This window comes from Azolla caroliniana, unplaced genomic scaffold (genome assembly GCF_043228905.1).
Source record: "Azolla caroliniana isolate FFs.n. ecotype wild unplaced genomic scaffold, voAzoCaro1.0.p SCAF_764, whole genome shotgun sequence".
Lineage (NCBI taxonomy): Eukaryota > Viridiplantae > Streptophyta > Polypodiopsida > Salviniales > Salviniaceae > Azolla > Azolla caroliniana.
Window position 1 is genome coordinate 1 of NW_028231199.1, and position 16,020 is coordinate 16,020.

The following is a 16,020-nucleotide window of genomic DNA, read 5'->3' on the forward strand; positions in this document are numbered from 1 at the left end:
ACCTCTCTATCTCCTCGATGTAACACACCCATATTGTTGTTTAAATTCCAATAATTGACCATCTCAACCAATCACACATCTTACCTTTATCTAATATTTAGGTGAGGTTATTCTTTGAGACAATAATAAGCAAGCATTTGCTCCACGTTTGTTTGTTTAAACATCTCAAATGAATGAGAGTCGCTTCCCTACTTCCAACATTTATTTATCCTTTTCTCTTAACCCTAGTTTTAGGTGAGATTATTGTTTAAGACTTAAAACCCTCAAGAGTTAACACAACCTTTATTTGTTTACTCCATTCAAATCAATCAAAGTCTATTTTTTGTCTCCAAATTTTAGATGAAGTTACTCTTTTAGATATTTAGCAACTAATTATTTGCATGCATTGAGTTCCATACCTTGACAATTGGTGCGACAATAATGACACTAGAGATGTTCTAGTATCATCAAACGCATAAGTGTGACACATTTCAATTCAAATTGTTGGCATTTCAGATAATGGGCATGTTCCATAAAGATTTTAATAAAGAGCGTCATTCTTGAATCTCAACTATATCTCATGAATCACTATTGCACTCCAAAAAGGTTTGGCTAAAACATTATTGCCATTTCCTTGGCACTTGCAATGCACAGTCAAAACAAACAAAATATCATCATTCGCGTTGTACGTGGATATATAATATGGTATTACATACACATAAGATAGTAAAATACAAATCCAAAGAAATCCATATGTGTCCTATCGTTGAAACAAGTCGAAATAACCATGGTACTATCATGACAACACTCGTGTGACCATCATTGAGCTAGAACTATATGATGATATCACTTGAGAAATTACATGCACAACAAAGCGCAATTCATTCCTCTAAGAATGTGTTTAATTATTATTAACGGAAGTCAAGAAAGGAGTTAGTTGAGAAAACAAGTAATTGAGGAATTTGTATGTATTGTTTTATGTATCGAAACGGGCAACAAGATTAATTTGTTTAAGTCATTGTGCAACAAATGAGGTGTTTGTAATCGTTAATATTGAACATCTAAGAAGGGTTGGGTATGTAGCCAAACAAACCTTGAATGGTAAGGAATGTTGTTGGTTAGTGGATTGTGGTGGACATCTCACATGATGATGATTCACACCCTTGATAATAAGCACGGAGTGAAAATTACTTAATGATGCTTAAAACATGGTAGTAATGTGTGTAACAACACTCTATTATTAATTCTCTCAATTTGTGCAATTGATGTTATGTTTCAATATTGAAACACATCACTAAATGTCGACATTCATTTATTCATACACAAAGATGTATTCATACATACATACACTAGAGATAGGTTCATTCATTCGTATACATACATATATTCATTCATTCATACCCACATGCACACAAACATTCATGCACTCCACACACATTCATTTATTCATAACATAGATATATTCATATGGGCATTAATTCATACTTTTTTCTTTTTTCCAAAAAAACACTCTTTCCATTAGTTATAAAATTTTACAAATGAGATGATTATGTACAAGGGACGCGATAGTTCCATCTTATGTGGATGCCCACTGATTCAAGAAAGGGAGAGGACGACCATTGTTGGATGAAGGCTATTCGTTGTCTTTCAACTCTCTCGGAGCCGCCCTTAAGGCCATCAGATTGGCTCTTCAAAGTGGCTACAATTTCACTCCATATCTCTTGCAGTAACCTTGTTGGATGTGTGGTTTGGTGGGAGAAGACTCGTCTACATCGTTGTTTCCATAGAATCCAAAGAGTTATTGGGCCGACCAATTCCAACACCTCTTGAGATTTGTCATTAAGAGGAGTGGAGTGGACATTGCCGTTGGAGGAGAAAAAGACCTCTTGTGCTTTTATCATCAAAGTCATCCCCTCCTCCTGATGCTCGTATCTGCCAATTGTGGCCTGCCATGATAACTAACATATATTTCCCCACTTGATTGAGCCTTGCACCTGGCATAATTGCAACAAGCGGCCAACCCCTGCCATATTCGATGGGACATTGGGCAGTCCTACAGAGTGTGTCGTATTGATTCTACTGCATGTGGGCAATCTACACAATTAAGAGAGCTAAGGTTCCCACGTTGCCATGCTCCCACCGGTAGGGATTTATGTATTAATAGCCATTGGAACGTGGTAATTTGCCTCGCGTGTTGTTGTTTCCAGATTTTCTGCCAAAACTGGGTGATTATTGAGGGAGGAACTTGAAATGTGTGCCGGACCTTCGCAACAGCCGGCTCTCGAGCGGTTTGAGTGGCTAGAATGTGGCGACCCAATCTAGTTGTGAATTGGAAGAAAGGGATGGGTTTGCTTCCTTGCCCCGCATAGGGATCACGCCATGTCCATTGCAAAGGGTCCCAACTGACCTTGCGTAGCCATGTGTTTTCATGAATACATATGGGCCAATCGGGTTGTACTTTGATCAGATCAGGATCTACAATCCATTTATGACTAGTATACACAAGTACTTGAATTGCATTATTATGTGTTGGTGTCTCAGTGTCTCACAATTTAGAGCCTTCGAGTCTGTCTGGTGGTCCCCTACCTCTTGGGATCAGAGATCCCTCCTCCTTGTGGCCTATCCATTTCTCCATTGTCGTCCTTTGAGTAGTAGATTCCCTAATCAGTAGAGCGTTAATGTTTTCTGATCTCATAGTCCATCCACCCCCGATTCCATGGAGTATGTTCGCCTGATCTTGTAGTCGCAGTGACATAAACCGTCGCCAACATTCTATACTTTTTTCATACTTACCTAAATTGCAGATAGGTTCACAGTTCATTCATTCATATTTATACATGTATTCATTCATATATGCATACAAATTCATACACTACACACTCATTCATACATTGCACTCATTCGTTCATTCATTCACATACATCTATTCATAGAATCATTTATTCATGCAAACACACACACACACACACATTCAAACACATACATAGATTCATACAATCATTGATCCATACATAGGTGCAAATGCATACACATTCATATGTACAAACATTTATACACTCATTCAGTCATACATACATAACACACGTGTGCACGTATGTACATAAGTATTAATATTCATTTTAGGTAAACATGGAGCCATCTGATGATTTATGGATAACCATTCCAACACTCCTCTTCATTGCAAGAAATCTGATGCGGGTGTTGCGACTAAGCAATAAGGAACATAAAGAGGAGATGGAGTTCTTACAAACTCTAGTGTGAGGAGTTCCATAAGTGTGTAAGTCAATTGCGGATAAACATACTTCATTTTTTAGTTCCGATGTCAACATCCACATCAACGCCATCACCATCTCCAATGCCACCTATAGGTACAATTAGTACCTTGAGAGATCTAACACATTCGAATATGCAATCTTGCTCAACCATGAGCCACCATTTCCAAGTTCTAGGTAGGTGCATTGTGTATCAATATATGGGTTCTCAATATTAAATACTCAATTTATTTACATGATTAATGCAAAAGGGCTCGTGTTGAAGATACCACCTAACCAACACAACGAGATGAGGGTGTTGAAAAGTCCACATTTCCCTACTTTACTTTCCTTGTAGATAAAATTTACTATAATTTCAGGATTTTTCTAGTTTTTTCTTTGGGTAAGTTTGAGGCATCACCGAAGTCATAGCCAACCAACTTTTGGCATGGCCTCAAATGTTCCATGTGGATTAGCATACATGGAGTGAGTCCAACCTCAAAATGGCAAGCCATTAGCTTTTACACAAACATGTGTTGGTTATCTCGAAGCGCAAGCTACTTGGTTTGCGGATCGGGTGACTAAGAAGGTAAGGAATATTCTAAACCATAGATGTCAAAAGTATGGCCGTCCAAGTTCTCTTGGGCCACTGGGTAGACTTGTGAAACCTACGCAATTTGATATCTACGAGAACCATTTTTGGACTCCCCCTCTTCTTCCAACAAAATTCTTAGTTGATGATGCTAGTACTTGCACATGTGTCTAAAATGGTGTGAACCTTGGGATCGTCAACTATATCTGAGGCTTGATCCCACACGCCCTCATGATTTGCAACCCTATGATTTGCTTCATGATACACCATAGGCACCACCTCCCTCCACCTATTAGCATATAAGAATCGGCAACGGTTTGGTTTTGGCTCAACCGGTTTGGCCATGTCCAAACCAAACCGTTTAAGCCAAAACCGGTTTGGAGGTTTCCAAACTTGAACCGAACCAGTTTAGGTTAACCGGTTAAGCCTAAACCCGTTTAGTAACCGGTTTAGCCAAGCCGATTAAGCCTTAACTGGTTTAGGCTTAACAAGTTTGAGCAATCCCAAACCAAGCTCAAGCCTAAACCAAACCAGCAAAAGCCAGCAAACATTATTGTTTGTTTCACTGGGACACATTGTGTGGCTGCCCATCATGCATACTCAAGAGTTTCTGGAATGTCATTGCTTTTACATTTTTGTTGTGGTCTTCTTGATCATGGTGAACCATCATTTTCACTACTGTCTACACTGGCGCTGCCAAACCCTAGAGGCAAGTGTGCCTCAAGAGCCTACCTACTGAACTTGCAGAGTTTGCTGAACAAAACCTCTGCAATCTAAAGCATTTAGCCAGTGAATCCAATCAGTGTTGACATCATTGATGAATTGGCTTGGCTGGGCTATAGAAAAGCAAATATAGATTCAGCAGCGATCCAGCCCATTATATTTCCATTCAAGTTCGAGGTTCAAAACCGATTTTCAAGTTCGATCGAGAAGCAACTTCACAATTGTTTGAAATGACATCTTACCATATCTGAAATAATTTGATGAATTATGGAAAGGTGCTTCTTTCGGATTCTTGTTGTCGGAATTCAATGAGTTATGATAAGCACACCATGAGAAATAAGGGAATTATTCTTCATGTACTTAATTGAGCTCATTATGAGACCTACAGCATCTTAAATAGATGTGGAGTGCATTGTTTTGACATTCGAATAACACAATTAATATTTAAAAGCACAGAATCTTACATGTTACGGTGACTGATGATCAGGACATACAGCCCTTATCGAAAGAAGAGATTTCTCCTGTATTCTAATGAAGTAGTTCAGGTACACCTTTTAGGGCATACATATCAGATGATCAAAGGAAGGAGTTACCATGCAAAATTTAACCCGAAGTAACATACCTGCTCTTATAACACACCATTAGATGATCACAAGTTGTATGCAGTTCATTTAAGTAAATAAGACCAGGGTAGTCTTATACATTTCAAAAATCCAAAAAGCTAGAGACCGTCAGCTCATTTCACGCTTTTTCCTTATTGGATACGTTGCAGTGACCATGTTTACTAATGTAGGCCTTCATGTAAAGGGAATGGTGTCCTCATATTTTGTCTGATGTACACCTAAAGGCTATTCCACCTTACACTTCTAATTAACAAAACCAATCAGTTCAAAAACATATGCTGTGCCAGAAGATAAATTCAAGGACTTGGTGGTGGTAGATCATTGAAACAACTTCGGATTAAATGGGGTCTTTTTGCCCAATTTAGAGCTACAAAATTAAACAGTCAGCATGTCACTCTTGATTGTAAATACAAAGTAAAAGATTTTCATTCATGACCTCAAATAGCAGTCAAAAAGAATGAATGGTGTTTAATATCTCAGGCTTAAAAAGAAGCTTAAAAAGAGACGCTTTGAGACACTCCTACATAAACAAAAATCCTAGAAAAGCAGTGAGCATCTCATCGAACTACAGACAGCCATAATATTTGGATGATGAAGCTTTCCTTTTGTCTAGGGTTGTAAGTGTACAATTGCACACAATACATAGCTACCTACATTAGCTAGTAACCCATAGCAGCCTCTCATTACATTACAAAAAGCAAAAGGTTGTGTTGAATTTCTAACTGCCTCAATATACATCCTAGACAGTATTCTCCAAAGTAACACCCCAATTTTTTTAAGATCTTTTTAAGCAAAAACATTTGCCACATTTGTTCATTTAAATCATTTTCCTTCCTCTGCTAAAAATGTCATGATCAATACTGGAGCCTACCTAGAGAACAAATTTCATCAGGAGAAACCCAGTTTCATGAGGACAACTAGTAAGAGTTAATGAAAGATTATGTCTATTCATCATCCTCATCCTCATCATCGTCCTCATCATCTTCATCATCATCCTCTCCATCATTCTCAGCACCATTACCCTGCTAATCAACATGGAGTCTTGCTTTAACATACTATATACAGTAACTCAGGCAATTTATGTAAAGCTTCTGATTTATTTACGGAATAGCTAGGTCGGGCTCTTCATTTCATTTGAAGCCCAATGTTTACCTGGTCTTCTCCATCCTCATCTTCATCCTCATCTTCTCCATCCTCAAACTCATCCTCATCATCATCTGCTTCCTGAGACATTAGATAAGAAAATTTAAAGAATCCTCAAACCCATCTTCTACAATCCTTACAATTCACATAGCAAGGCAATGTGTTAAAGACTTACATTATTGAAATATTTCAGAGGATTTGGCCACAAGTCTTCCTTGATTATCTCTGCAACCTAAAACATTTGGAAGACCACAAGTCCAATCAAAGTCAAAACAGAAATCAATTAAACTGATCATGAAGCAATCCAATAATGTATGCAGATCAAAGCAATAAACTAACAAGCTACTATGTAAAAGAAAGTAACCTCGTCATTGACACCATCAGACGACTCCTTTTGGTCTGTGTCACTAAACCATTTGAAGAAACTGCACAAACCTTATCAAACCATCAGTCTTTTCTATTCACATGAGCAGCTCCAGTAAAACTCAGTACATAAAAATGAACCATTGATAAGGTATTAACTTTCATATTACGCACACATTTTAAACTCCCTAATATCTAGTTTATCAATAACTTGAACCATCAGTCTTTATTATTCACATGAATAACAACCACATAACTCAGAACTTAAAATAAATCATTGAATACATATTAACTGTCATATCTTATAATTCTTTTTGTTGTTCAGGAACAAATGTCCAAATACACAAACTGACCTTTCTTCTAGAAAGGATCTCTTGTTCCCATCCTTGGTGGGAGCATTACCATTAGTAAAATCCTGAGAAAATTACTAGATACTTTCAGCAAAGATAGATCAAATGAAGCATAAACACCATTGAATGCATCAACAAAGAACACATTGAAGACAAAAGAAGAATACCATGCCCTCCTTCCAGCGCGGGTGGGTGCCTGATATTGATGTTGTGCCTTCATCAGAAAAGCGGAAAACCTTAACAAGCTTACTATCTTCGAAGTAAGGATTTGGACGAAATGTCTGGAAAAACAATTGATCCGAGTTTAAATTTCAGAAATGAAACAAAATCAATACATACAAGAAATATTAGAGAACCACATACAAATGTAATGCTGTATCCAGATTTCACATCCTTGAAATCTTCAACGTCTAAAGATTGCAGGAACTTAAAAACCTGCAACAAAACGTTTGGAAATGATTTCATTCAATATTATTTCTTCAATAAAAGCTCACAAAGACTCAATTCAAGAGAAAAAACAAAACTATAAACATTACCTGCTGATCTTCTTCCGTAAGTAGTTCACATAATGCAGGATGGCTCAGAAACTATCAAGATCAAACCAATGTCCAACCAGTAAAAGCACAAGAGTAAGTCATTGAGTTCAGCAGCTAGCATTACACTTTGAATAACCATTATTAATGTTAACCTAAGATACTCTTATTCGAGATTCTATGGTATAGAATAGGTAAATACAGCTTTGCTATTGAAACACTCTAAATATAAGAAGAGAGGAAAAGTATGGAAACATGTTCATAAACATAGAGACAAAAATTATAATGATTTTGCTTACGGCAGTTAACCAAAAATCAGCAATTCCTTCGATGATTTCATTCCTCTTATGGTATATGGGCCGCCTTACTTCATTATACTTCTGCTCAACTTCGAGAACCTTGTCACTCGCTTCCTCATTCACCTATCATACGGGAATACAGACGTTCAATTAACTACAGAAACGCAGATAAGAATGTTGTTTTTTAGATGATACAAGATGTAAGAGAAACTGAAACCAAAAGAAAAAAAAAAGGTGATTGCTTGGTTTCATTTCATAATTTTTGTGGCGGAAGAAATGCTCTTCTATCGATGCATCAAGAAAAATGAAGAAAATCAAAGACGCAATTAGTGTGGATCAATAAACAAAATAGAAAACAAGATCCTCAACTCGCATCCAGAGAAAAACCAAACCCACGGAGGGAAAACTAGAATTGATGAATTCTGTCAGATATGAGATTGTTTTAATGAATTTCAAATACGACTTAAGAGCAAGTAAGCAACCATCTGTGAAAGGATAGAGCAATTTACAAAGGTTCATGCTCCTCAAATAAAAAATGGAAGTGAAACCACCCTCTAAAATCTCACTGATAATTGTAGCTAATGAGCTTAGAAACCTAACCTAAGCAGAAAACCCAAATACAGGAGAAGCCTCCACGGAATCAAAATGAATGGCAATGGTGAAAACAATAAATAGAAGGCGTTGAGGAAAGAAGAAAGAGTTTTCTTCCCTGATCAGATTTCAAAAAAACGCAAAACTACACAGAACAAGGGGGAAATGTTAAAAAGAGGAAAGAATCACTATTTCCCGTTTATTGTGGTCTGTATCAAGCAGAAATCGAATTGAAAGGATGCGATCAGACATCAGAAACTGAAATAAAAACGTTCCTTTTAGCTCCATTTCCTTCAAGAAAACTATCAGGAAAGGAATCAAACAGAAACAGCGCTACATTTCTCTTGTTGGTAGTGTACATTAAACGGGCAACAAACGAGCGCCTTACAAATTAAGTAGATTAATTTCTCTAGAACATATGCCACACAAGACAGGAGAAACAGCGGAAAATTTGAGCAGCACATCGAATAAACGCGAGATAAAAGCCAAAAAAGAAAAGAAAAAGGAGGACTTCATTTTCTCAAGTTGAACAATGAATATCCTGCAGGAGGTTCTGAGCGACCAAAAGCTGAAGAGAAGGCGAGAAAAACGAACAGGAAGCTTATCAGAGAGAAGAGGAAGAGGAAGAGGAAGAGGAGCACTTACTTTCTCTAGTGCGTCTTGGACATCCTGCAGCTTCTGGATGGAAAGGACGAGTTCCGTGTCGAGCTGTTCCGAGCCATCGTCTTCTTCGACCTTCGCTTTCTTTCCTTTATCAGTCATGGCGGAGAAAGCAGGAGAGAGAGAGAGAGAGGAAGGAAGGAAGGAAGGGAGGAAGGAATGGAGAAGAAGAAGAAGAAGAGGAAGGAATGCAGAGAAATCAGACAGAGAAAACAGAGATGGAGGAGAAAGGAGGGAAAAAAAAAAACAAATGAATACAGAAGGAGGAGGAGGAGGAGGAGGAGGACTGTGTAAACCCTAGATTTTTGCTTTTCTCTCCTCCTCTCTTTTTCCTTCCTTTCTCTCTTTTTTTGTTTTGTATTTTCCTTTCTTTTTTATCCTTTTTTCCTTCTTCCTCTCTTGCTTTTTGGCTTTTTGCTTTTTGCTTTTTGCTTTCTGCTTTCTTGCTTTCTGCTTTCTTGCTTTCTGCTTTCTTGCTTCTTGCTTTCTTGCTTTTTGCTTTTTGCTTTTTGCTTTTCTTCCTCTTTCCTGCTTTTTTCCCCCTTTTCTTCCCCTCTTTTGCTTCTTTTATTTACTTTTTTCCCCCCCCCCCCTTCTCCTTTTTTGCTTTTTGCTTTTTGAATCTCTTTTTCTTCGTCTTTTTCTTCTTCTTCTTTTTGCTTCTTTTTCTCTTCCTCTTTTTATTTGCTTCTTCTTCTTTTTTTTGCTTTTTGCTTTTGGTCTTTACTTTCTCCTTGTTTTTGCTTTTTGCTTTTTTGTTCTCCTTTTTTTTTTTTTCCTCTCCTCCTTTTTTTTCTTTTTTGCTTTTTTTCTCTTCTCCTTTTTTTTTGTTTTTTTGCTTTTTAATTTTCGTTCTCTTTTTCTTTTTTCTTTTTTCTTTTTTGCGTTTATTCTACTTTTTCTTTTTTGTTTTTGCTTTTGCTTTTTCTTGTGGTTTCTCTCTTTCTTTTCCTTTAGTTTGTTTTCTCTTTCACCCCCTTCAAAATTTTCTCTTCTTCCGAGTGTTTTTCCTTTCAACATGCCCAAACGAGAAAACAAAGACACACAAAGAGGATCTGGTCTCATCTGGTGTGTGCATGTGTGAGTCTATGGACTCGAGACGACGACGCATAGTTCATTATTCTCGACAACTTCACTCTTCCTGATCATGATAAATCGTGGCCACATGAGAAAATGCCAGGACGAAAAACTGTTGGATCATTTGACTTGTTGATCAATGTCAATCACGTTAACCCCTCAACAAGCAAGAACACGGAACACCGGCGGGTTAGCTTCCGATAAACTCAAGGCTTCGATGAACCAACCAACTCTAAGTGATCCACGCTAGTGTGGCAACCCGAATCACTCCTACAGGACACCATCTCTGTCAATTGTGTGTGTCATCTTTGCCTCGACTAGTTGGCAGTTCGTACAATGCACTAGGGCAACTAGTTTGCCTTTAAAACTTCATGTGTCGAGCAAACTCTTCCTAGTCTGATTTGGTTCCTACATTCCACGTTGAGAAAAAAAAAAACCAATCCTTTAAAGAGGATGCAACCTTTGTATCATTGCCACGAGTGTGTAAAGAAGTGGAAAGGAAGACTCTGTTTGGTGCTACAATCAAAGAGACCGATAATACAAAAAGCATATGGTTCGGGAAGTTGGTCCACTTCAATTAAAATTGAGATGTTGAAGCTAGGGATGGAAACATAATTATGCATTGCAGAGATCCTATCGCATATCTTGATGAGGTTCAAAACTAGTGTGCTTCGTATTTGTATATAATGGCGCCATTGCAAACCTATGTCCTATTATAACTTATTAAGTACCTTTGGAGGTTACATTTACGAGACGGAAGATATTTCTAGAGAACAGAATATGGTAATGTTTTCTAGAAAGGGTAAAATCACGTGCGATAATCAAATCATTGAATTACGAAACTAACTCAACTTTCAAGGCATATGGTATCGAGATTGAACAACGTCCATAAGCCAAAAGCACTTCGATGAGGGTCAAACATTTTCACATCATTACAGTTAGATCACAAAAAAAAGCAGAGCTAGGCAAGAGATAGGTCGTTGATTTATCATAATATTTCTCCCCTTTCATTTTTCGCTCATCCATAAAATTGTGTATCTAATGTTGATGGACGCAAAAGTCATGACTCTACCATGATAATGCACTCACCAAACTTTGTAATACTTTCTTTGAGATTCTAAGGTATATTAAAATTGAATGTTGTCGCAATGGATGATACACATGTGAGCTATGGGAAAAAGAGGTTTTATCATCATCTTTGGAGGTCAATATATGACACATGACACCAAATTTATAATGCTTTCAAGAAATAAATGTGAAAGAGTAGCAACTCGCGATATTCAAGAACTTTACTAATGAATGTTGCAATTGAGAGAGAAATTCATGTGAGGATTGGGGTGGGGCATTGTATCTAAGCATGATACTCAAGACTCCCAAAATTGTTTTGGGATAAATGTGTATAGTAGGGAGACATATAAGAGATTGAATATGATTGATGGGACACCCAAAATTATTTGTAATGAGCAAACTTTGGGGCAATTAGATTTTGATCCCAATCTGTCACTTAGGTTTTCCTCAATGTTCCTCATGACATCAATGGACACATGTATCCCATATCTTTTTTTAACATTCTCAAAGTTGCAAACATTTGTGGTGCGCTTTCCACTCACCCTAAAGTTTCTCATGTGTTAGACTTCACTCAAATGCTTCTACTTATGAATGAGTTCCTCATCCTAATGATTTTGATACGAGACAATTGTCATGGCTTCCTACAAGGATTTGTAATCGAAGGTGCATAAACACAATTCCTATTTGTTCTACTTCTACTATTAACACCATTCCCAATGCATGTAATGTCTTTTCTCACAACATTTTGCAATATTGACGATAAAATTAGGTACTCGTTCATTTTATAGCACACTTCTAATCAACTTTGACATTGTGCTCACCTTCCAAGCCACCATTTTCAATGTTCATCTCATCCTTTCCCTTTTGCATTCTCTTGCAAGCTCAATAACCAAAGAAAACATTACGATGCATCAAGTGTTGAAATGTCCCCTAAATGACTTGGCATTAGCTTTGTGATTTAGTAGAAAGGATACATCGTATAAAGATGGCCATCTGTGGCCACCTTTGCATGGAGAGGTACCAAAAAGAAGCAAACGTCACTAGTTTCATTAAGGTGGAGTGATGGAATAATCCATACATGGAATGGTGAGATTAGCAAGCATTTATTCGATATACAATGGAAGCGATCAAATGAGAATAAACCATGGCTTGAACTAACTAACTAAACAACCTCTTTATCTATGTTGAAAAGTTCCAACGTACCCATTTTACTCTTCAACCTTTCTATCTTTTCTATTTTCACATCCATTTCAAAATGATGGCAATGAAATACTTTCTTGATGGTATTGTCACCTCAACTATCAATGTCACTAATGTCCATGATGACAACAATGAGATACTCTATAGTGCTCTCAGCTTCTGTTTTGCTAATCACACATCGAGCTTGGCTTTTTTCTTTGCTAAAAAATGGCACAACAATTTTTAGCTTCTGTTTTGCTAATCACAAATACATCGAGCTTGGCTTTTTTCTTTGCTAAAAAATGGCGCAACATTTTTTAGCTTCTGTTTTGCTAATCACAAATACATCGAGCTTGGCTTTTTTCTTTGCTAAAAAATGGCGCTACATTTTTTAGTCTTTCCACTACAAATTAGGAAATCATAGACAGCATCGACCTAGCTTTTTTCTTTGCACAAAAATGGAGCTACATTTTCTACCCAACAACGTCTTTCCATTACAAATTAGGGAATCCTTATTCAAGTCTTGTAAATGATTGACCTTCTCATTCGGAGATAGAAAGCCCTTGGGAATCACTCTATAGTCTAATATATACCACACTCACCCATTTTCAACACAAAACATATGCAATCTTTTGACTATGCGCATCTTTCATGGAGTCATTTTCATCTAGCCATTCATAATGGGTCCATTGGTATGATGTGAACAATATTTCAGTTTATCTTGTCAAGAATTATGCATTGTTCCACACAAGTACCCCTGAAATTTATATGAACCTAGCCATCAATCTCTTATTCTTTAAAAGCTATAAATAGTCTCAATGTTGTATAATAGACAAAAACCAAAATCGTGCAATGCCATCGAAATAGATATTGAATGTGGTATTAGTCAATTTAGATAAAGGCTACAAAGACATTAGAAAGTATTTTTTGGAAATCCAAGAGAAAGACACAAACCAGATTTGTGCAGCTCAAAAAAGCTTAATGTTTATACGGAGTTATCAAGCCTGTGAATGTTATGCTAGTAGCTACCATTTTCTCACACTATCAAGACGGAATGCTCAAAAGTAAAAATCCAACGAGAAAGATGTAAACAAGAGTCATGCAGCCCAAAAAGGTTCAACGTTAATAAAGGAGCGTTCGAGCCCATAAGTTTTATGCTACCATTTTCTCACACTTTATCAAGAAGATGGAATGCTCAAAGTAAAAGAAATTGAAGTCTAAATATTTATCAATATTGAGGGGGGGGGAAGACAAAAAAAAAAATCCCAAGCTTAAGATAGGGCTGGGAACAGATTTTTCATGATTGTTGGAATGGTTAACCTAAAACCATTCACTTGGTCCACAACAACACATTATACATCAGAATTTCCACATATTCTTGTTTGAGATCTTTTAATCCATAGTCAGTGGGCTCATCAAACAACCACATCCTCGGAACTTCGCTGTTCCCACTGTTCTTGTAATGATTTGTTGAGCTGTCTCTAACATCATCACAATTTCGGCGAAAGATGGCCTAACCTCTGGATTTGAGTCCCAGCAACGAGTCATGATTTCTATAAGAACTGGAGGACAATCGTGTGGAATCTCAGGCCTCGCTCCTCTATTCACGACAGCAAATGCAGCCTGGACTGCAGTCATGTTCTGGAAAGGAACATTTCCAGTCACAAGTTCCCATAGCACGATACCAAAGCTATACACATCCACTTTGTGATTATAAGCACGGCGCTGTATCATTTCCCTACAACAAGCAAGCAGAACAACTGGCTTTCAGTTCCCATGCAATTAATAGGATTCGACATGCATACATATAAAGCAAAGTGTGAGGAAAACTGCCCCTTATTTGCAAACATAGGGATGATTAACATTTAAAAAGCAATTAGTAAACAGAGAAGACCAGGCTTTCAAAAACTGTAGATTGCTGCCTTTCTGAGGGTTAAGGCTTCAAATGGGATTTTGGTATCAAATATTCTACATTTCTTGAAAGGAAGGAATACTTAGTAAGTCAAAAGATTAATGGTTGATGATCACTGAATCGGCAGCTAAGCAGCAACAAACTGAAAGGATAATGATATGCATAAAAAGAAAACATTTAAATGTTGGATATGCACACCTCACAACGTCTATGCGGCATTAGCTGTAATAGTGGACCCAGCTAAAATCGCATACTATAATGACATAACATAACATAATTGGAGGAAAATGTGCTACTTTTCCCACAAATATTGCCATTTGTACAGTTTACTGTGCAGCAGTTTGTTTCAGGCACTTTCTGAGCCTTCTTTTGGAAGTTTTCAGCCCTCTTTGGTTTCTCTGTGTAGCTTTCTGTGGCCACACACAAACACACATAATATTACACATATACTCATTGCAATCTCAGCCCACTTTCTCTTTCATGTTACCAATGCTGATTGACACTGGTTACAAGTTATATATCAGCATTCACATACCCCAAATTTTAACAATAGAATGGGCATGTCAAGGCCACCCATGAGTTGAGGATTCATTGCCGCTCATCAGCATTTCATCCATTGTCTGTTTCAAATGTCAATATGGATTTGTGTGTGCAGGTTAATGTGAAAAAAATGGCCCTTATCTCACTGGAATGAACACTAGAGACAAATATAAAATATCAATCCTTATGATGAACATTCACGTAGTGTTTTCTTACCATCGGTGTGCAAGAAGATTTGCTCTTCTAGCCAATAATGTTGTGCAAGAAATCTCTAAAACTCAAAATGTTGCTCAGACACATCGTGAGAAATGTTGAGATCTCTTCTCCTATGACAACTTGGATGGGAACATTTCTGGCCTATTTCAAAGTGGAAATGGGATCTCAAGTCTAATATTTCCTATCATGAACAATAGAAAGCTTGACAAATGAAAGAGATGACTTGGAAAGCATAGAACTGAGCAAAAGTTTAACATTGGCGCTTATCTAAGCAACAGAACCAAATCCTAAACTAGAAGATGAACAATAGAAAGCTTGACAAATGAAAAAATAAAGCAACAGGGCAACCTTTTTCAGGATTCGAATCCATTCACAAAGAAAACAGGCCATAATAAAAACATCATTATGACTGGAAAATAATCTATTGTGGCCGTTTCTGTATATTAATATACCCAATCAGAATTTTAGATTATGCTGTTGAATATGGTAATACGGCCCCTCAGCATTAGATGGAAGGTCAACTCTAAAAGCTCAAACTCGATAGCAAAGATCCGTGACTGTACACCCAGAATCAAATGAAAAACATGCCAGATGATGATCCATGGACTGTGCACCCCTTAACTACCAACTGGGTATGACAGCACGTAAAAAAGAGTGATTACTCTCCCTTTAAAAGTTTTAGGTCGGGAATATGGAGTATACATCCTGGAGAATGAGATGTATAACTAGCGTCCCTTGAAATTTCTAGAACTGGGGGAAGGGGGGCCTCAAATTGACCTAATTTTACTTTCCAAATAGTACAGGAGTGTTGAATCATTCTCTCCCCTTGGTCTTTGAATATTAGGACCAAAAGAAAAGGTTTCGATTCAAAGATACACAAATTGAAACTCCCAGCATTTCTTCATCCTTTACAGCAAATGT

At 37.3% G+C, this 16,020-nt stretch overlaps 1 protein-coding gene and 1 pseudogene across 2 annotated transcripts; both read right to left on the reverse strand.

Annotated features, from left to right (window-relative positions):
• Positions 1-5,858: 5,858 nt before the first annotated feature.
• On the reverse strand, positions 5,859-9,326 carry LOC147847673 (NAP1-related protein 2-like). 2 transcript variants are annotated; one of them, XM_087338948.1, is made up of 10 exons: positions 9,093-9,326; positions 7,857-7,979; positions 7,561-7,611; positions 7,388-7,459; positions 7,192-7,305; positions 7,028-7,089; positions 6,676-6,736; positions 6,487-6,543; positions 6,321-6,392; positions 5,859-6,193 (listed from the first exon to the last, which is right to left on the reverse strand). In XM_087338948.1, exons 1-10 carry the CDS (start codon positions 9,207-9,209, stop codon positions 6,113-6,115), a joined length of 810 nt encoding a protein of 269 aa, XP_087195074.1. In that variant the 5' UTR covers positions 9,210-9,326; the 3' UTR covers positions 5,859-6,112. The 2 variants fall into 2 exon arrangements, with proteins under 2 accessions (XP_087195074.1, XP_087195075.1); XM_087338949.1 differs by having other exon boundaries at positions 5,859-6,190; positions 9,093-9,319.
• A 4,306-nt stretch (positions 9,327-13,632) lies between these two features.
• Positions 13,633-14,192, reverse strand: LOC147847674 (serine/threonine-protein kinase STY13 pseudogene; annotated as a pseudogene).
• Positions 14,193-16,020: the final 1,828 nt, after the last annotated feature.